Raw genomic sequence first — 22435 nt, forward strand, 5'->3', positions numbered from 1 at the left:
CCTCGTTATTAACCCACCTCCTCACTAGCTGTGAGCCAGGGGTGCGTTCGGATTACACAGTTTATTCAATCAATGCATAGTAACGCACCGCATTTAACGTCCAGTAACGTTAACGGCGTTGTAACGACGGGAAAAGTAATTAGTTAGATTACCCCGTTACTGAAAAAATAACGTCGTTACCCAAACACTTATTATTCCAAACACTGCCTACAGTTCCTGTACCTATGTTCATTTTGGGGAGTGTGAGACAGAGGAAGGAATTTATAGTCTTCTTAGTGAAAAGAGGGGCAAGTCCAATTGTCTTGGTTTCCTGGACAACTGAGCAACATAACCCCCCACTCCTTATGACTGTCCAGTCAGCCTTAACCAGTGGACACTGAGGATTTTGTGTCTGTATGGTACTACTGAGTGAATACTGGATACTTGTCTTCAGCAATAGGCAATGGCTGACAGAGGCCATGGCAGAGCAGACAAAGATGCAGAGGACACAGATGAGCTTCTTTACACAGGTTTTGTATCAACAGTACATCTATATCATGTATATCTCACCCCCTTTTGGGAGTTTGCACGCACTGTTAGTGACCCTTTTGCCTTGCCTTGTCAGATCTTCACAGCAGTGTGTCTGGACTGGACTCTCCTCCTCTCAAACTGGACCACTGCGACCTTCTCCTAGATGCTATTGATGCTCAGCTTGGTCAGCTGCAGGTCTGTGATTTTTTTATTCTGTCTCTCTGCTTGTCTGTATGTATGTATGTGTAATCGAGAATAAATGTTTTAAACAGTAAGTGTGATTAATGTATGCAGGTCCAGCCCCAGAAACATCAGGCAATTTCTAGAGAGCATGATTGCAGTGATGCAGGTCATTTATGTCATAACCCACACATTATACCAAATTTTAAGTTTTTTTTTCTTTTTTCGGTGATAATCTGTGTTTTAATTTGTTTTTTCTAGCTCCTCTCAACTGGAGTCAATCTCTGAGCAAAGACACAGGGCTTGGGAGTACTACTCAAACAACTGACACTCCTATTTCTTGTCTTGATTTGATAAACACTCTGACAATGAAGCAAACAGGTAATATTTCAATATTAGTATCATTAATGGAAAAACACAAGCATTGATGACAGAACTTAATTCCCACGACACTCGCGAGGTGCCAGTATATAGTTGCCATGCAACCAGTAGCTTTCTAAGTTGTCACTCCTAACCTGACGCTGGAGGGGGGGGGGGAGGGGTGTTTGACACTGTAGCCAAGTGACATACTACACTATGACTTTTTTATGGCATACCATACTATGACACTCTTCTTTGACATACTACACTATAACTTTAATTATTTTTTTATGGCATACTATACTATAATTACAGTCAGGTCCATAAATATTGGGACATCGACACAATTCTAATCTTTTTGGCTCTATACACCACCACAATGGAGTTGAAATGAAACGAACAAGATGTGCTTTAACTGCAGACTTTCAGCTTTAATTTGAGGGTATTTACATCCAAATCAGGTGAACGGTGTAGGAATTACAACAGTTTGTATATGTGCCTCCCACTTTTTAAGGGACCAAAAGTAATGGGACAATTGGCTGCTCAGCTGTTCCATGGCCAGGTGTGTGTTATTCCCTCATTATCCCATTTACAATGAGCAGATAAAAGGTCCAGAGTTCATTTCAAGTGTGCTATTTACATTTGGAATCTGTCGCTGTCAACTCTCAATATGAGATCCAAAGAGCTGTCACTATCAGTGAAGCAAGCCATCATTAGGCTGAAAAATCTAAACAAACCCATCAGAGAGATAGCAAAAACATTGGGTGTGGCCAAATCAACTGTTTGGAACATTCTTAAAAAGAAAGAACGCACCGGTGAGCTCAGCAACACCAAAAGACCCAGAAGACCACGGAAAACAACTGTGGTGGATGACCGAAGAATACTTTCCCTGGTGAAGAAAACACCCTTCACAACAGTTGGCCAGATCAAGAACACTCTCCAGGAGGTAGGTGTATGTGTGTCAAAGTCAACAATCAAGAGAAGACTACACCAGAGTGAATACAGAGGGTTCACTACAAGATGTAAACCATTGGTGAGCCTCAAAAACAGGAAGGCCAGATTAGAGTTTGCCAAACAACATCTAAAAAAAGCCTTCACATTTCTGGAACAACATCCTATGGACAGATGAGACAAAGATCAACTTGTACCAGAGTGATGGGAAGAGAAGAGTATGGAGAAGGAAAGGAACTGCTCATGATCCAAAGCATACCACCTCATCAGTGAAGTATGGTGGTGGTAGTGTCATGGCGTGGGCATGTCTGGCTGCCAATGGAACTGGTTCTCTTGTATTTATTGATGATGTGACTGCTGACAAAAGCAGCAGGATGAATTCTGAAGTGTTTCGGGCAATATTATCTGCTCATATTCAGCCAAATGCTTCAGAACTCATTGGACGGCGCTTCACAGTGCAGATGGACAATGACCCGAAGCATACTGCGAAAGCAACCAAAGAGTTTTTTAAGGGAAAGAAGTGGAATGTTATGCAATGGCCAAGTCAATCACCTGACCTGAATCCGATTGAGCATGCATTTCACTTGCTGAAGACAAAACTGAAGGGAAAATGCCCCAGAACAAGCAGGAACTGAAGACAGTTGCAGTAGAGGCCTGGCAGAGCATCACCAGGGATGAAACCCAGCGTCTGGTGATGTCTATGCGTTCCAGACTTCAGGCTGTAATTGAATGCAAAGGATTTGCAACCAAGTATTAAAACGTGAAAGTTTGATTTATGATTGTTAATCTGTCCCATTTCTTTTGGTCCCTTAAAAAGTGGGAGGCACATATACAAACTGTTGTAATTCCTACACCGTTCACCTGATTTGGATGTAAATACCCTCAAATTAAAGCTGAAAGTCTGCAGTTAAAGCACATCTTGTTTGTTTCATTTCAACTCCATTGTGGTGGTGTATAGAGCCAAAAAGATTAGAATTGTGTCAATGTCCCAATATTTATGGACCTGACTGTATATGTATATATGTATGTATGTGTATATATATGTATATATATATATATATATATGTATGTATGTATATATATATGTGTATGTATGTATGTATATATATATATATATATATATATGTATATATATATGTGTATGTATATATGTGTATATATATATGTGTATATATATGTATGTATGTATGTATATATATATATATATATGTGTATATATATATATATATATATATATATATATATATATACACACACACACACACACACACATGCATTTCATGTCACGTTCAGGAGCCGCGCAAAATGTTTCTGAGGGCCACCATTGGACTCTATGCTTTGTATGAAAGTGTTACCTCACTAGTGACAACAGAACCAGCTTTTTCTTTGCACAAAAGCACCCTATCTGTCCTCTGCTCTTCCCCCAGAGAGTAGCACAGGCTGCCAGGACGGTCCCATTACTCATGAGGAAACTAAACAGAAATTAGAAAGGACAAGAGACAAGGAGGAAATAGAGACTCAGAGGGAGCAGGTGATGTGGAGGCTCCAGAGGCTTCTTGGAGACTCCTGTAACGAGGGAAGGATGACAGGAGTAACCCACCCTCCTTCAGACAGCATCTGCACTGAGGACTTTGTCAGATGCTTCAGAGATGAAATGGTCGAATTGGCATTGCCAGTGAGTAATGTGCATCAACTTGACAAAGAGGAAGAGGCTGAGAGGACAGAGATACTCAACTGTGACACTTGCCAGAGTGAACAAAAAGAACACTGTATTCTTAATGTTGACAGAAGAGGAACAGCAATGACTGGGGAAAGCAATAAAGACACAGAGACTGCTCACTATTGTCAAAGAAAGGAACTGGAGAAATGTGTTTATGACAGCTATACATCATGTAGTGAGCAAGCAGGAGCTGGAGAGACATACAACACACCACAGAGGCTTGGTGATGATGGCAGTAGCAGTGAGTACTCACTTTACAAACTCTTGCTATCGATGACTACAGTGCCCAGAAGATTAAATCTAACTCACAGAACGTGCCTCTTCCTACATCCAATGGCCATATTGCCTTGAGATTTACTGACCCTCAGAGGATGAAACCTTTCCTTTTGGGATGTGATCTTTTGCAATACCCTTATCCCAAATTTGCACACATACATAACCTAATTAGATTGAAATGTGCAGAGCACATTCATGGGGGTGAACCTTTTAATGAACGACCCCATGCCTTTCCTTAAAGGTGCTGTAGGTAGGATTGTGAAGATCCAGGACTTAGCCAAAAAAATTTGACATCGACAACTTCTTAGTCCCTTCCCCCTTTCCACTAAAGCCCAAAACAGTCTCCTAAGCCCCTCTCCCACAAGGGTAGAATGAATGCGTGTGCATGAGCAGTGATTGACACACAGTTAGACACCCCCCCTGGCCATGATTGGAGCATCTGAATAGGGAGCTGTGGATTTTTGCAAATCGCACTACAGGCTGTAGGTGGTGCCAGAGGAGCCAGAATCTTTTTTTTTAATTACCTGCTTGTAATGTAATGTAGTTCTACTCGAACATAGGGTGAGTTTCAGCAAATATGACAAAGTTTGTTTTAAAAGTCTTACCTACTGCACCTTTAAGTGCCACCCGAAGGATAAAACTTTATATCTTTTTCCCCAAGAATAGTACAATGAGTATATTGTTTGTAACAGCCCTTTAGTATTATGGGTTGTAGCCTTTACACCTTTTTTTTCTTTCAGTCCACAGAACAGAGGTTGTAACAGAACATGAAACCCTGCGGCAGAACAACAGCCGTTCTCCTAAGACCAGGAGCTTGGCAGGTACCACACACAGATTACACTGCTCCTGCAAGCACAGTCTAGCAAAACGTCTTGGAAATGCATTCATTACAAACAGTGATTGTAGGCTATTTTGTTTCTCTTATAGGAGTACCTGTGTGGAGTTTTGACACCGTGTCCATTGACAGTGACCTTGACTCAGTCTGCACAGAGCAAGTCAGGCAGCATATTCACAGGCAACCAGGTGAGAGATGGCAAAAAATGTGCAGGGCAGAAAGTCTCATTTAAAAAAAAACAACATGTTAATATAGCTTGTATCACCATTTGAAAATTTGATTTTATTGATAGATTAGCCCCTTGAGATGTAGCATCTCATTTTCAAGGGGGTCCTATAAACAAAAATACAAAACAATTATAAAACACATACAAACAAAAACAGCATTAAATAACAAACATACACTGCAAATACACAGATACAGACAGCTCGCTCACCCTCTCTCACCCACACCCCCAGCCCTCAAGTGTTGTACAAGAAAAATGTAATCCAATGACCCAGATAATAAATCAATTACATCAGCATAAAGAGCAATTGAAGCAGTGTGCCTTTAGTTTATAAGAAGCACAGATAAACTGAAGATTGTAAGTACACACAAACGAAAAGCATAAACATGTTGTTTTAAGATGAGAAAATAAAGATGTCCTGAAGCAGCATAAAGAGGTAATAGATCTCAGAAAAACAGGAAGATTATTCCAGTCAAATGGAGTTTTGTATTGGAATGACCTGCATCCAAAATACAGCCAACAAAAAGAGCTGACAGCACAAACTAAAAGATTTAAGAGATAATGCTTGAAAGCAAACTCTTAAAATGCAGAAAATGATAGTAACAAGAGTACAAAAAAATTCTTGTGAAATTACAATTCACATCAATTGTGTGATCCCCCTCAGGATGGCGCTCTCTCATTCAGTCTGTCACAGGCATGGATGACTACTGTACCAACCAGAGTGACTATGACACACCCGCACAGGAAGAAAGTGAACCTCGATCTACATCAGGTAAAGCAAGATCTGACTGTGTATTCCTTTATGAGTCCACAGTAACAACATTTAAATGTCTCAGAATTTGCCTTTTTTTTGTTTACGAAGGCCAAAGATCCTCATATGGAAATGTACATAACAGAAGTCCTTCTGTCCGTAAAGCACAGCGCAACAAGAGAGAAACTTACAGGTAAATCACATGGAAGAACATTTAAAAACGTACTTTTTTTTCTCCCCCTTTTCTTTAGTGTTGTGTTCAATTTTAAAATTATTATTTTGCACATATTTCTGACTAGCACACTGTGCATGATTGTGTATCTCAGACTTGTGTGTTCTTTGGAGGACAATGACAATGACACAGATGAGGAAATAAATAACTGGAGCAGTAGACGCCGGCCTGAGAGGACGTCAGAGAAGATGCACTCTGATTGGGCGAAGATGAAAGAGCGGCTCTCTACACTCCGACAAGTGAGAATAAGTCTGCCAGTCATATTTAGTATAGAGAAATGTTTTTATGTCATCTGTATACATTCTCCTGTGTGCAAGTGTATGATAAATCACTTAACTGGGTTGTGTGACTGGTATAGAAATGTGAAAAGGAGGAGCAGACACTACAGAACAAGAAGACTCAGTTAAAAGATGTTGAGCTCTGCCTCTCTGAACTTCAACAGAGAAGAAAGGTAATGTATACAGTAGTTTATCAGAACACTGCATACAGAAGTCTCACTAATACTCACAGTTTATGGTCTATGTCCCAGCATGCCTTGCAGGAATTAGAGCAACTGACTGTAGAGACAGCAAAGATGGAGAAGGAGAGGAGGACTCTGGAGTTGGTTCTAAGAGACAGCAGGGCAGGGAAAGACTCTATTAGGTATAAAAGCAAACTCCTACTAACTGTATTATATACACTGTATACATCAACATGGTAATATCACATTGCATCAACATAATCCTTTTCTGTATAAAAGGTAGTAATATAACTATGAATGTGTTGTAGTTGCCAGCTGAATGAGCTGCAGAGGCAGAGAGAGTCCTGTATCCTCGAGCTGAGAGACATGAAAGAAGAACTCGCAACTCTGAGTCAAAGTAAACAGACTCTTAAGGATTCGGCCTTCACGGAGAGGGTAATGAAACCTGAATCAAGCAATATGTCAATTCTTGGTTGTGTTCAGCCATTCAATTGTTTTATTACGCAGGGTGTTTTTTTTCAAAAAAAAATTTGTTGCTCCACTGTTCCACAAACAGCCCAGTGTCGTCATGTCAGCGCTGGAGAGAGAGGAGATGGAAAGACAGCTGCATAATGCCAAAACAGAACTGTTTGCTGAACAGCGACGTGCAAGAGAGAAGCAAGGGTCCATGCAAGAAGTACTGTGTTTAAGCCCATTTGTGTCCATAATTATAACTATAACCTTAACAAGAATAAAATAGTTTAAAATAATAAAACAGCATTCACACTTTAAAAACCACATTCTAAATAATATAAAACAATAAAACATCCAAAATTATAACTACAACATTATTTTTAGTTTGATTGAGTTGATATTTTTTAGATGGGGAAATGGGGAATAATAAAACATTTTAGCCAATCATATTATAGGCTAGTAATGGGTTTGTCTCCAGTGGCACTACTACTGTATACTAGTGATGTTCCGATACCGATACCAGTATCGGCTCCGATACTGCCTAAAACGCTGGTATCGGTATCGGGAAGTACTGGAGTTTATACACCGATCCGATACCACGTAATAAAGCCCTAAAGAAAAAATACGTTAAAGTAGTTTATTTATGTTCTTTTTCCGTGATAACTGACTGTCAAACTGCAGAATAAAAGAACGTTCTGTGGCATTCATGTTTCACAAAGAGTTTAACCTGAGCCAGACCGACAACAAAGATAGAAATAATATCACATCCATACAGGGATAGTAGTATACAGTTCTTAAAACATAATAAAATATTTGACACACTGGTATCGGATTGGTACTCGGTATCGGCCGATACGCAAGTTCAGGTATCAGAATCGGTATTGGGAAGCAAAAAATGGTATCGGACCATCTCTACTGTATACTACTGTATAATACTGTAGAAAATGAATGGTAAATTATTTAATGTATTCAAAGACTTTTACTTATTAAAGAAAATAGGTATTTTGTGTTTCCCAGAAGGTTTGAACAATTTGGGTGCGATAGCAGGTTCTAAACTTGATTTTTTGCAGTATTTATCGGTTTGTTGATATTTGGATTACAAATGATGTGTTTAATAGATTAACAAGTATTACTATATTGTGAACGTGTAATGTTTTCTTTGCAGTTTTTGTTTAGCACTTTGAGTAAAACTACAGTGAGATGGTATTTGTTTTGATCAGATATGTGTTTCTGTGTGATCTCGGAGCAGAAGTTGGAGGAGACTCGTGAGGAGCTCCACAGGGTCACAGAGGCAGAGAGCTTACTGAGGAACAGCTGTGTTTGTCTGGAGGAGAAACAGAGGCAGAAAAAGGATTACATCGAGGTGACACCAAATGACATGAAAAATTAAAAAATCCAATTAGCTGTTAAGCAAATTGCACACATCCACTTTTTATGGTTACTATCCCTACAATTTTTGGTATATCTCTTTCTATCAGGCGGTAGAGTTTGAAGTAAGCGAGCTGCAGGGTGAACTCGGAGAATGCAAGATCAGAGTAGGCACTCAGGAGAAGATGTTGGCCCAGAAGGAGCTGCAGCTACTAGATTTACAGGAGCAACGTGGGGCCTTACAAGCAGAAAGTGATGGACTAAAGGGGGAGCTACAACACCTGAAAACCCAGCACTGCAATACACGGAAAGAGGCCCATGAGCAAGCTCATAGAATGATGGTATGTGCTGTGTTTTTTAAGACTACAAGTCATGTTTTTTGTAATGTAACATTAAGTAACAGGTCATTAGAGTTCCTCTTTTTTTTTTTTTTTTAACTCAGGAGGCAGCATTAAAGCAGCAAAAGAAAGAATTGGCACTGGCTCACGAGCAGCAAATCCAAAAGGTGACCAACATGTCTGCAAAACTACAATACTGATTCTTCAAATGACATCATCACAGTTTGATTAATGATATAGCAATCACTCTGGCTGTTGTGTCCTCAGGTTAAAAAGCAGACTAAAGAGGAAAAAGCAAACGCTTTGAAAGAACAAGCTCTGTCTCTCACACGACACATTGAGGCTTTGAAAAGTTCCATTCAGGTCAGTGTGTTTTATGTGTGAACATATGAAATCCACTCCCACACTATCTCAATGTAAACTGTTTGGTGTACAGTTTTACCCAAAGTATCTTGCACTGCCATGAATGCGTGTGTTATATGGGTTAAGATTGGGTGGCATTAGTAAGTATCAAAACCTAACTTTTCTATGTTATTCTGTTGATTATTGCACTATACACTGTACATACAGTAAGTAAAAACACTCCACAGGGTTACTTTTCATCTGATCATCTTGTATTCTGGCAGCTAAAAGAAGAAGAGGCAAAGAAGCTGAGGGATTCTCTGGAGCAGCAGAAGCAGGAGGCAAAGAACCGTGAAGAAGAGCTACATGTAGAAGCTTTGGAAAAGGTACTCTGATAATCCTCTTATACATACAATATTTTTCAACACAATTGCATGTTATGCACAGCATGCTTCCTTTCAGGTGCACAAAGCAATAGAGGAGGAGAGGATGAAGTGGGAGGCAGAAAAAGTGGAAGCAGTGCAGGTGCACTGTGGGATACTGGAAGAGCAGAATAGAAAGAGACTGAAAAGCATGAAGAGTGAGATGCAGCGAGAGAAGAATAAAGCACTGGCTCTTCAACATAAAATGATGGAACTAAAAACTGTAAGGTGACTCGCAACCATGAATTACCATCTTAAAATAATCAGAAATGTATTCAGATTCTATTCTGATTTCATTCTCTTTCTATGACTTTCTTTTTATCTGGAAGAGAGTGCAGGAGATGGAGAGTGAAAGCTATGCGCAGCAGAGAGAGCAGGAGTCTTTGCTGGCTGTTATTTGCAAATCACTGAAAGAGGAGCATCAGGCTGAGCTGCAGAAGTTGCAGAGACAGATGGCACAGGTGCAAGAAAACCACAGAAAGCAATCATTTGCAGTCGCACAAAGAAATGTGCTGTAGAAAAGCTGACATGGTGTGGTCTGTGGTCACAGGAGAGTCAGAGGGCAGTGCTGCGGCTCGAGCAGGCTGCTCAGCTGGCAGAGAAAGAGGCTGACAGGCTCCGGGTGATGCTTGAAGAAAGGGAGAGGAGCCATAACCAAATCACAGCTGAACTGGACCAGCAGCTCAGGCACTGGGCCAAGGAGCTGGGAGCAGAGTGCCAGCATCTACACCTCTTAGTGGAGCAGAGTGGAGCCAAACAAAGTTCTGTGCACCTAACTCCCAGGTACAAATTCCCGCTCTAGTTTACATACATACCTGGTTTAGAAAGATGTGAATATTTTAAAAGGAAACATGGTATGTTTCCAATTCTCATGTCTTTGTATTGTGCAGTCCTACAGCAGCTGAGGCTCTAACAAACCTGAGAACACTAAGAGAGCAGTTGAAGCAATTGATAAACCATCTACAACATGAGCTTGATTCACAGAAACAAACCACTGAGCAGCTGAGAAAAGACATGGTATAGCTCAGACTGTGCCTGATGTTTTAAAATACAGAACATTAAATGTACACATAAATACAAGTTCATATTTTTTCAGGAGCGCGAATTGAGCATCCAGAGGCAACAGCTGAGGATGAACAGAGACCAAGCCTTGGATTCTCTAAAGGAGCGTCTCATTCAGGTTTGAATTTACACACTCTGTAAAGCACATGCTGTACTGTAGACACAGAAAACTCATCACTCACTGCATTTTTGTGCAACGCCATCTGCTTCTGCAGGAGCACATTGAGGAGTTAAGCAGTCTGAACTGGCCTCATATGTGTGATGGAGGGGCTGAGGGAGGAGGAGTGGCAGCATCACTTCGCAAACAGCTGAAGGCCAAAGACCTGGAGCTCAGGCAGGTTCAGAGAAGCATGGGTCAGTGGAAGGAACAGACTGCAGCTCGTCTGGCATGCAAGTTTGAAGAAGAACTGACAGCGGAACTAGAAAGGTAACGTGAACAAACAGTCATAACAGAGGCACACAAATGTTGTTCTAAGTATGAAAGTGCTCATATTATGCTTTTTGGCTTTTTCCCTTTCCTTTATTGCGTTATATATCTTTTTTGTGCATGTCATAGGTTTACAAAGTGAAAAAGCCCAAAGTCCACCCCAAAAGGACTTACCATCTTCCAGAGAAAACACTGTTCACAAACTGCTCCAAACTGCTCTGTTGTAGTCCAGGTTTTACTTCTGTGATGAACGTGTGTCACTTTGTAACACACTTTATAATGCTCGCCTAGCTGCTAGCATGGCACGCCCTCATACTCTGCAACGGACAAGCTAGCAGTACTTACTGTGCATGTGCGACTCCCAACAAAGATGGTACAGAAGTGACTCTGTAGCTCAACACACAGGGTGAAAAGAGGAGCTGCAGCAATGTGCAGTACAACAAAAATATGGTGTTTTCTGAAAATGAAACCACATAAATCAATTCTAGTACAACCTCTAAATACAATCATGAACCTGAAAATGAGTATAATATGAGCACTTTAAGCAGTGATACTATTTGGAAATGTGAAGCAAATCTGCTCTTCTTTCAAAAATGGCCCAGAATCCAAGAAAACTTTACGATCCATAGGATATAAATAAATAAATATTATGCTTTTCTATATTTAAGTTTTGCTCTAATCCCACAGGTGCAAGACAAAGTTGTTAAGGTGCAGGTAACTGGTTTCTGATGACATAGCTACTAACCAGCTGTCTGTCCTTACAAGAGCATGATCTCACCTCAACTCACTGCGATATGCGTCTTATAGCATAAAAGTAACACTGTACATGTCAACTAATAATTCCTTCATGTAGTTATGTTAATTATTCACAACAAACAACTTTTCAAAAAGAGGTTTGTTTTCCAGAAAACCATCAAAGCCTCGAGAGGAGAGTCAGAGAAAGTGTGAGAGGCCTGAAGGACAGATGATGTTTAGTGCAAAGGTAAATGTTTTACTGTTCTTGTGTGGGCACGAACACCAAGCTTTCAAAGAAATTTAACCTAAAGATATTTCATATTCATTTGTTTACTGACAAAATACCTCTATCTCTCGGTTTCTTTTTCCCATCAGGAAGCTCAGAATTCGGTTTGCTCTCCCTCCCTCCATGTTGTGGCCTCTGCTGCCTCCCACAGCCCCTCAGACGTGGCTTCATTTAAGCTCCTACGTTACCTCCAGAGCAGAGTCAAGCAGCTCCGTGTAGAAAACCAGGCCTACACCCACAGCCCATCGCCTTCAAATACAATCCCTTTAAATTTGGCAGGATCCTATCTTACAACAGTGAGTATATATCGTTTTAATAGCCACTAGCTGCATCCACAACGGTGATAAACAAGTATACTGCAGACATATTTGTAGTATTTGATGCATACTGCAGTTTTTATATTTATAAATGACAACTAGTACTGTCCTCTAGAAGCACCACAAGAAACGAGACACATCATCCCAAACTAGCTGCTTGTCCTCTGTAAGAGGCTCACCACTTCTGGATCGGATTTGAAATCCTCTCTTAGTCAAAATAAATCTAGAAGTACTTCTACTATACGATGAAAAACCGACTGCAAATGTGGCAGTATCATTAACATTCAATAATTATTATTTCTGTGCTTGTCTTCATTATAATATGTAATACTTGTGTCTACTTTATAGATCACTCAAGGTCAAGACGTTACTGGGATTCAGAGTCACTCATCCATCAGGGCAGTCTCAAGTTAAGGACATGAAACCTGTGTGTGTTGCAAACACCAGTGATATATGATATGTAATGCATTTCAAGCTATTTCCTGTGGCCATAGAAATGAATCATTTACGGTTACATGTACTTAAGATTGTAGGTTGACAAGCAGGTCACAGTGACAAATTACACAACCCAAGATTTGGTCATTAAGTTCCCATTTTTTCTGTGTTAAGGCAGTTAAGTTTTATGGCTTTAGGTTACAATAAACTCTGAATAAGCGATGAACTGACATTTCACCAAAGATCATGTGAGTTATGTCAGAGAACCTCATAAAGCTGACAGGTCTTTATGGGAATCCTTTGTATGATCATAAACGTTACAAGATGTTAAATTGTACCCGAAAACAGTTTTGTAGATTGCTGGCAAGTTCAAACTAAATGATGTCATTAGCATTTCATATAACGACTTAATTAACTTTGTGAAAATGTTTCATCTTAATGTAAAATAAAGCGCTGGGACTGACGTCACATATTTAAAAGATGGTTTCCCTATAATGACTTCTGATATCACACATGCAATCTGTTATTTTCAGTTTGTTAGCCATGCTTCTGTTTTACGAGGCGTTTCAGCAGGCTGGAGTAGTTGTGTTGTTGGTTCTCCCTGTGAGATCAAAAATGTTTGAAAAAGGAGAATGTAGGACCAGCGCCTATTTATAAAACTATTTGCCGAAACACAATTGTCAGCATCAGTCTTGTTATCAGAGCTGGCCCCAACTGAGCTGATAAATAAAAATCATCCTCAATTAAAACAATGACATGGCTCTAATTCGCTTAACACAGTAAATCATTTAATTTGATTGACAAATTGGAGGCTGTTTTTAATAACCTAATAGTTCATTGATTAAAACCATACTTACCTAATTTTCAAAATATATGTATGCATATGGTCACTTCCACAGGGGTTAGTCCTGGACCCCTACTCTTCCTGAGGTAATGATAACACAATGATTACAATGTTCACTAAACAAGAGGATTGCTTTCACTTAATTGAAGTAAGATTTTGTCCAACAATGCCATGCAGAATCTCTACATGGACAACGTAACAAATAAAAACCTGAACACACGATGGCTGGTTGCAATTCTGGTAATGTATTTATGAAAATACAATCAAATCATAAAAAAGTGTGCATTTCCATGACTTCTTTACGAATTTCTCAAAGCTCACAGATGGTATACTTGCTATACTACACTATAGGAAGATAAACTTTTATCACAACAAGCACAAAAGCAAGCAGGATGCTGTATGCAAACACAGGAACAATATTTAGTGTCCTGGTAATGATGGCTAGAAGCTGAACATAAAAAAAACTGTACAAAATTCAGATGCTGCACACTGATGTTTAACAAAGAACAAAGTCATATTAACAGTACACCAGTGTGTCGTTGGCCAGGTTTTAGCAAAATTATGTACAAATGATCTTATTTCCTAGGGCAAAGGTTCATTCTGTAATTTATATAAAATTGGTTATGTAAGGCCGTCTTTAGAACTTTTCAAAGTCTTGAGATCATGACAGGTGTATTGGAGATTTAAATAAATAATACTGATTAGGTCAGCGTCATTGTTACATCTTAACATATAGTTGTATGGGATTATATTGAAGAAGAAAAAAACTAAACTGAGTGACTGTAAAGCAAAAAATGTGTTGCACAACTGTCAAAAAAACAGCACAATATTCATGTAAAGCCAACGTGCCTTGCCAAACTGACCAACTTCAAGAGTTTCTGAGTCCTTTATAGTCTTTTTTGCGACTACATTTCAAGTCTTTAACTATAGCATGGTTTCTTAAGTCATCAAGCACCATTACATTTCCATGTCCTCCTCTCCAGAGCTGTGGGCTACAGGAAAGCTGTACAGAGAAGAGTGTGTGTCTGCAGTTGGAGTGGAGGGGTTGAGGGGACTGTGAGGGGTGGGAGATGGACATGGAGTCGGGGGTTGCCGAGATACTGTCTGTTGTTTACGCTGTTTCTGTAATGAGCCCTTTCGCTTCTTACAAAAGGGATCGTCTGGTGGCCGCCACAACACCAACTCCATGCAAGAATGGCTCCTAAAGATATGAGACAAAAATAAACACTGGGGGAAAAATGTGTCTGGAGCTTTTCAAAGAGGTAACGGCGCAACATGAGTCATGTTACTTCATGAAAAATATGAAACGTTCCAATAACAACATTAAGAGAACATACACGGACTGGGCTACCGTGTGCGGTAGGATGTCGCTGATGCCGCGCTGTAGACCCTCCTTCAAACTGTCAGAGATTACCAGCACTGGCCGTCTCGGGGCTGGCTCTACATCCAGATCTTCATCCTCATCGTCATCCTCCAGTGTTATTCTGTCATACATAAATATCACTGTATTTGCTTAAAGAAATAAAGGGTACAGTGTGTGTTGATGTCACCTTTTCATGTGATACAACTCCCAAAGCCATCACCACCACTAAATGGCAAAACAAACTCATTGTGGCAGACATAAATGGGGAGACCTGCAATACTAGGAAGGAAACTAGCAAATACAAAAGACAATGTAAAGGTGAATGCAACTGAAAATACCAGACAGTCTGTAGAATGTATTTAAAATTTGACATTTTTTTCTGACATGTACAGAACTTATTGGTAAGTGATGATAGTTGCTAAAGTCAAAATCATGAATAGAGTATTTATTTTTTTCTTCTAAAACTTTAAGATGTGTTTGTAACAGATTCTGATACATTTTAAACTTGTTCTCCTTCATTTAGACATCAGAGCCATGACCCACAGTAACAATAATATAGCAAGACAATATGACAGATTCCAAGATGGCTAATTGGATTTTTGGTCATACGGTGTCAGTTAAAGTCTAATTCTTCTAACAAGCAAGAAGGCAGACAGTTGGCAGTTTTTTGCAACTTTTTGCACACACTGCATGTTGCATACCTGTCTTCGATCTCCTGAAGTTTCCTCTGAGCTGCCTCTATCTCCATGCAGGAGCTCTCCGTCTCTGGTCGCAGCAGAGCAGAAGAGGGCTGTGGCAAAGTCAAGTTCTCAGATGCTGGGCAGGGCTGTGAAGGTGCAGGGCTGGCTTGCTGTGCAGGCAAAGGAGGGCAGCTGTTCGCTGTAGACCAGTCTTGACCAATGCTAGTGTCGGAGTTCTCTGAAACGTTCACTTCTGCCTCGACCATTAACCTCCTCCTTTTAGCACTGCATCCCCTGAGAAAACATTGAGATTTATCACAACACGCATACAGTATGTGACTATTCCAAGCATTGTGAATTGTTAAGACTGCTCTTTCCATGCATCTCTCACTTACTCATCATCAACTCTCCTCCTGTGCTTCCTGAGGCATCGTGTCTCCCAGCTGCTTTGGAACACAGAGACGGATATGTCAAAACACATGATACATTAAACATGTCAGGTTAAGATTGAAAAGTTATTTCAAATGTTGCATTTGTATTTCTAACAGATGTATGGAGTGAATTTACAATCTCCAAATCATCCGCTACATACTTGTTAGATAGAGTTGCTCTCTGTAGGTGACCAGACGTACTTGGAGATCCGAGGTCAAATTCAGGAAGGTTTGTGGGGCCCGAAAATGAATACATGGCTGGCAGAAACCCCCGTGCACTGCTTGTGGTAGCAGGGTGATGCATGGTCGTCCAGTCGGTGAAATTATTTGAACAGACCCACGGGTAGATAACTATAAACGGATCTGATCTGGAACATCAGTATTGATACCAATCAGATAAACTGTTAAAAGGTATTTTCTGTAACCTAACGTTACATGGCGCACAAGTTATAAATCTGTTTACACAAGGGCAGCTGGCTGATTATCTAGCTAGCTACAACGCAACTGCTGCACGTACTGTTAACCTTAGTATGACGTTATTATTATACTATATACTATTATTATAATGTGACATGGCTATACACAATGACAGCTACATCCCTGTGCTAATTAACAACTTTGAGTAAGTCCACCAGACATATAGCTAGCGTTACAGACCGACCTGTGCAGCTGCCCTGCCCCTTCGTGTTTTTGTTGTTGATGTTTAACGTTAGCGAGTATCCGTCAGTTCACACCGTTTTCCTTTGGAATAGTGATGCCATTAATCCATTAGCACACAGCAACAGGCTCTACATGCTCAAGTCTTACGAACTTAATATTGATACCACCTGCGAGCAGATAGCCCCCACATTAAAGGTCCTTTTGGTGTGAACTGCTTGAATGGTAGGCTGCGATAAAATGACGCTAGCTAGCTATTCTGAAAAGGTGAGTAGCGCCAGAAAACTCATCAAGGTTCTAGAAAGTGCGTATGTTACGTTAAGGGAATTGTGGGAATTGTAGTTACTGATGGCAAATGAGTTACTACGTTTGTGTTGAACACTCTGTGCGACACAGAATCAAGGATAACGAAGTTTTAGTTGAAGCGTTAGAACCAGTTGTAGCTACTTACGTTGACTAGCATTAGTTAAAATGGCAGTTTTCACGTTTACAGTCAGTGAGTCGACCTTTCTTTTACTGTCTATGAGACCGACGTAGCGCAATGCATTCTTTACTGTACTTGTAACCTGAAGCCATAAAACTCGACTGCCTTAGCTAACAGCTAATAGACACCTGCCACTTGTACGTTCGTATTTACCAAAGAGTGTATGTGTTGACAAGATAGTTTCCTCTGCCCACAGATCTTATTCTATGGTTTAACGCAAAGAATTTCTAATATGGGAAGAAGTTCCACTCCCTCGTTACTTCCGGCTTCTGAACTGGTTGCAGTTCCACCAGAGTTCCATATAGCGGGCGCTCACAGGCCAGTGCAGAATGAATGGGACTCTATGGAGCTATACTCCTCAAAATCCACTTTTCTCAGGATATCATTTTTTGTCTAGTAATTTCAATGTTGCATTCGAAAGGGGAGACTAAGAAAATGCACACTGCTGGGTGTTAGATTTTTTTTAAAGTCGCTTTTTTGTTCTAAAAAGCCTTTTAAAATGTCAATGACGGCATACATATATACGGCCAGAGATACTGCTTTACGGCAAGCTCTGAGTCGCTTCCTTTGTTCTCTCGAAGCATCGACAACACAGCTGACAGGTTAGGCTCTCCCTGTTAATACACGTGCTAGAAAGAGGTTTGCTAATGTTTTAAAGACCACGCCGAAATATTCACTCTGACATTCTGGTTCTGCTTTGGACGCCGTCAAGCGGGATCTCCGATCGTAATCAGTCCTTCACTGACCAATCAGCATTCATTAGCAGAATGCTAGCGTGTTATGGGCAACAACGACTCAACCTGTAAGAAATCGAAAGGACACAAGTACTCGTTCATTCAACTTTTGACCTGTAATCCATGTTGAACTTGCAAAAACTACAATCAAATCTGAGATTTCTCAACGACAATCAGGCGAAAGAGACAAATTTAGCCGTCTAGCTCCATAGAGTCCCATTCATTTTCACTGAACCGCGATCCCCCCCCAGTGGAACTGCAACCAAATTCGGTACAATGGGGCTTAATAGGGAGTGGAAAGGCTCTCCGTAGACGGGCTTTGGTTTAAAGGGACCGTCTTGCTTTTCTTATCGCTTTGTCATCTCACATGACGAGTCACGTGACAGTGAAATACTAGAAGCTGTTGTCTCTGACTCTGTTCTGTATTCTTACTTAGCTCGGATTCTTCACACTGGAGTCACTCTCTAACGAGGTAAGACACTTACAAGTTAAAGGCTTACAATCTAATTACTAAACCGCCATGACAATAATAATGATCTTGTAATATTTACCTATCATCGTTGAATAGACTAGTCACAGGTATTTTGCATATATTTTAGATTTATTATTTGACAAAGGCTTACCTGACTTTCTCAAATACGTGAATACTTTCATACTAAGCATTTTTTATCTCCCCATTTTACAGTAGGCCTATTCTCTGTATTGTTAGCCTACTTTAAAGTTTTAGGCGACAATATTGATTTCCACTATTTGTGTCAACAGGTTGCCCAGAATGCTGTCTTTGGTCATAATCGCAGGGCTACTTGCCTTTACCTCTGGTAAACCATGTGGTACGTATTTTTATGTACTTCATATAGTCCAGTTATCACCAATCATTAAAAACCCTGACTGCCCTTACTGAAACTGCTTGAACACTGGAAAAACCCGGTTTACAAATACACTGACTCACTGGTTTGGACAGTCACTGATTTAGCCATTACCAACCTCATGCATTTAAATGGCCTTCATATTGCTTGCTCATTTACAAGTGTTGTGTAATTGTCAAATTACAAAGAATGTTGGCATTTTTATATTTTAATCCAGATATTGAAGCCAATCGTGAGCCGTACCTGTCACTCAATAAGAATCTCCTTCACTCTCTGGACACGACGGAAGGACTCCCCAATCCTAGTGTCCACTTGGCATTACGGCTTTCTAATTACCACAACCTCGCCAAAGAGAGCGAACACCTGAATAGACTGAAAAATTATTTGCACAATGACATTCAAAGGTATTGCACTGTTTACAAATGCCCTCATTCTTCAGTGTTGCTTATTGTTGTGACACATCACATTTAATGGTATTTTAAATCTGGATGTCCATTGAATTTATATTTTTTCCTCGATATTCTCCCCTGAACCTGAGTCACCTGTGTGTCTTTCTCAGCTCTCTCACTAACAGCCAATCTGTGGTCGGCCTCATGGCGCTGTACACTTTGGCTTTGAAGTCCTCCTGCTACGACCACAACACAATCACCTTCACCGTCGGTGAGAAGAGTGAAACGCTGTTGACACACCTGAAGAAGCAGATGGAACAAGAAAAAGAGCATATTGCCTGTAAGTTTTCATTTGACCTTCTGGAGGCCAACAGTTCACCATTCTGTTAAACATTGTGCTACAAAATGAGTTCAAAGTTTATTTAGTGTAGATATTTCTTCAGAAGGGAAATCCAGGAAAATTGAAAAAACAATTTAACATTTTATAATGTATATGTTAAGTATTTATGTTATTGGCAAACATTATCAATATATCTTATTTTCACAATGACTCTACTTTAGCTTTATAGAATTTAGCCAATTATCTCAATAAAATATTAGTGTTTAGGTTTTACTTTTTGAAGGATTCTGCAGCACCAATTTTTATTTCAGTTTTGATTGGATTAGTCATTAGAACAGCTATTGATTTTATTCCATCCAAACTGATATAAGGAGAAAATAAAGTACTTTTTCATTTCTTGAACATTACGGTGAAGTCATGTTTTAATATAATTTGGTTTATTTTATTTCTCTCCTTTGCACAGTCAGCCATCGCCCTTTGACCAACTATTACCAGTACTCTCTGGGTGTGCTCGCTCTTTGCGTGAGCGGCATCAGGGTCAACAACCATGTCAGCAACAAGCTCATCAAGGCAGTAGAACATGAGCACTTCCAACATGGAGACTCTGAGAGTATTGGTGAGTGTAACCTCCCTAAATGTTTTCTTTTAGCTGTTGAAATAAATAGTAAATAGATGTTGTGCAGGAAGGGATGCATCCCGATTCTTAAAAATTGTCAATAAAGTTAGTGTACTTACCGCTCATACTGTGGACTAAGATGTAACGCTGCAAACTGTCTATGGTGGAGTGAGATCGTCTCAAAGATAAAACGTGTTGGTTTGTTGCATTACATTTAGAGTCATATTTCAGACAGATACATTCCATAAAGCTACCTCAGATTAATTTGACTAGGGGGTCATCTCACAGAAATTTGCCAGAATAAAGGTTTAGGGTGGGAATGTGTACATAGCCTTAGCCTCAGTTCTGTTCTGTTTACTGTATAAGTGAGGAATCCAGGTTTAGTTTTATCCTGTGCTTCAAGACAAACTCTCCCTCTGTCTGTCACATACACATATACTTTATCCTACTTTCTCTCCCTAGATACCTATGCCATGGCTGGAATGGCACTCCAGTGTGTGAAGAATGCTGGTTCTCATGTGCAGAATGCTGCTGAGCTCGACACAGCCCTTAGCAAGATCAAGCAGAAGCTCTTGGTTTCTAGTAGGACAGACGGTCACATTGGCAATGAGTTCAGCACAGGCCTCGCAGTTCAAGTAAGGATCTTTTTCCGTATTTTTTGTTCAGCTCCCTCTGTCTCTTTAGTTGCATTAGTTTCTACAGAACAAAATCTTTGCAGCTCAAATGTTCTTCTTTGTTGTGTTCAAGGCCTTATTGGCGATGGGCAGCCCAGTTGCAGAGTGTGCCGCCTCAATGGAGGCCATGAGGACTAGCGCCAGAAACAACATATACCACAACCCCATGTCCATATCTCAGATCCTGCCAGCTCTCCAGCAGAAATCCTACCTAGCAGTTCAAAGCATGGACTGCCTCAATGAGAGTGGTATGCAGCATTTTTTTCTACCCCCTGTGGCCACTGTGATTTCAGGTTGTCTGTATCGTCACTGTTTGTGTCATGGTGTGTGTGCATTCTTACAGACACTCTAGTGCTGGAGCCCATTGACCCTGTGGTGGTTTTACCTAGCCAGACCAAAGTGACTTTGATGGTGGAGGTGGTGACGTCCAGCGGGGCAAGTGCTGTTTACTCTGTGGATGTGCCAAAGGACAGCTCTCTGTTGGACGCCCTTGAACTTCTCAAGACAAGATATGATAGCTTCACGTGAGTTCATATAATGGACTTTTGTGCATTTCAGCTTTTTATAGCTTAAAGTCCTGTATGCTTGCCTACATTGAGTAATATTTGATGCTGTGTGGCAGGTTTGAGACAGAATCCAGCCTGTGGGGACCTTTCCTAAGTGTGGTGAACGGAGAGCAGGCCAGACAGAGCGACCGCAGATACTGGCACCTCTCCTCTGATGGCACTGCACTCAGTCAGGGTGAGGACACACACACACACACACACACACACACACACACACATATTACATTGTGACTCACTGATAGAGCATTCTCTTTATTTCTTTGATCTGCAGCTTTAATTTCACTTTGGTAAAAAATAAGAAAAAAAATGCTGGTTTGCTCCCTCAGGTGTAAATGATTTCAAGATCGAGGCGGCTCAAAAGATCACCATCAAAAACACAAGCTACTGAGAGTCAGTCACTGCAGATGCAACAGTGATTGATGAGGATCAAAAGCAGTTCAATCATTTTTCTATTCTTTGTTGTTTTAACCAGTGATTATACTTAAATTGTCTGATGCTATAAATGGTCATAGTGGTTTCACTGATTTTTTTCATTTCAATTAGGTTTGAAGCTTAAATAAAAGTATACCGTAATTTAGAACTAATTGAACAGGACTTTGCAATGTAAATTAAAAAGCTTTGGATTGTAAAATGAGTGTGAAATGTTTATTTAAATGTCTTACAAAGAGTGATTGTGCTTTTTTTAAACAATTAAAAAAAAAAAACAGTTGTGATGGCTGTTTAAATGAAGAGTTTGTGTTGGTTTGTGTTTTTGTTACAAATATGAATGATAAGCAAGTGGCACTTGATTACATAATTAAATCAAATTAGATTTCTTTATAAAGTAACACATTTAATCAAAACTATGCAATTTGGGTGTAATTAGATTTTTATTGCATGTGTGTTAAGCATCTTTATGATGGATTATGAACGCTAATTGGCATTGTCACACTTACATCATCAAACTTTATTGCCAGACTCAAGGTCTTTTCAGAAGACACAGATATGATGTACAACATACATTAAAAAGAGAAAGATAAACATATAAATAAAAACAAAAGAAACAATACTGAATTTCTATAAAAGACACGTATACCAGTGTTTCCATAGTGATGATTGGTATCAT

The 22435-nt window shown here is 40.0% G+C and overlaps 3 protein-coding genes across 6 annotated transcripts; 2 read left to right on the forward strand and 1 right to left on the reverse strand.

Moving 5' to 3' along the window:
• The first annotated feature begins 442 nt into the window (after nucleotides 1-442).
• Nucleotides 443-13165, forward strand: LOC144517557 (uncharacterized). Its single transcript, XM_078249641.1, has 26 exons — nucleotides 443-509; nucleotides 605-694; nucleotides 3429-3752; nucleotides 4738-4818; nucleotides 4925-5020; nucleotides 5723-5830; nucleotides 5921-6002; nucleotides 6136-6280; nucleotides 6400-6492; nucleotides 6571-6683; nucleotides 6810-6936; nucleotides 7058-7177; nucleotides 8204-8317; nucleotides 8433-8663; nucleotides 8765-8827; nucleotides 8928-9023; nucleotides 9287-9388; nucleotides 9465-9647; nucleotides 9754-9885; nucleotides 9975-10207; nucleotides 10315-10441; nucleotides 10521-10604; nucleotides 10702-10913; nucleotides 11820-11895; nucleotides 12024-12230; nucleotides 12600-13165. The coding sequence occupies exons 1-26, from the start codon at nucleotides 443-445 to the stop codon at nucleotides 12663-12665; spliced, it is 3372 nt and encodes a 1123-aa protein (XP_078105767.1). The 3' UTR covers nucleotides 12666-13165.
• Nucleotides 13166-13754: 589 nt separating this feature from the next.
• ccdc117 (coiled-coil domain containing 117) lies at nucleotides 13755-17654 on the reverse strand. Of its 4 annotated transcripts, none has more exons than XM_078250741.1 (6): nucleotides 17299-17654; nucleotides 16166-16372; nucleotides 15969-16019; nucleotides 15595-15867; nucleotides 14868-15014; nucleotides 13755-14731 (listed from the first exon to the last, which is right to left on the reverse strand). In XM_078250741.1, the coding sequence occupies exons 2-6, from the start codon at nucleotides 16306-16308 to the stop codon at nucleotides 14488-14490; spliced, it is 858 nt and encodes a 285-aa protein (XP_078106867.1). In that variant the 5' UTR covers nucleotides 16309-16372; nucleotides 17299-17654; the 3' UTR covers nucleotides 13755-14487. The 4 variants fall into 4 exon arrangements, with proteins under 4 accessions (XP_078106867.1, XP_078106866.1, XP_078106865.1 ...); XM_078250740.1 differs by having other exon boundaries at nucleotides 17113-17654; XM_078250739.1 differs by having other exon boundaries at nucleotides 16666-17654.
• A 48-nt stretch (nucleotides 17655-17702) lies between these two features.
• tcn2 (transcobalamin II) lies at nucleotides 17703-22059 on the forward strand. Its single transcript, XM_078250744.1, has 11 exons — nucleotides 17703-17747; nucleotides 18316-18351; nucleotides 18642-18709; nucleotides 18963-19149; nucleotides 19305-19474; nucleotides 19938-20090; nucleotides 20553-20725; nucleotides 20838-21012; nucleotides 21108-21288; nucleotides 21387-21505; nucleotides 21657-22059. The coding sequence occupies exons 3-11, from the start codon at nucleotides 18652-18654 to the stop codon at nucleotides 21716-21718; spliced, it is 1278 nt and encodes a 425-aa protein (XP_078106870.1). The 5' UTR covers nucleotides 17703-17747; nucleotides 18316-18351; nucleotides 18642-18651; the 3' UTR covers nucleotides 21719-22059.
• The last annotated feature ends 376 nt before the right edge of the window (nucleotides 22060-22435 follow it).

The sequence above is a fragment of the Sander vitreus genome, chromosome 5 (genome assembly GCF_031162955.1).
Source record: "Sander vitreus isolate 19-12246 chromosome 5, sanVit1, whole genome shotgun sequence".
Lineage (NCBI taxonomy): Eukaryota > Metazoa > Chordata > Actinopteri > Perciformes > Percidae > Sander > Sander vitreus.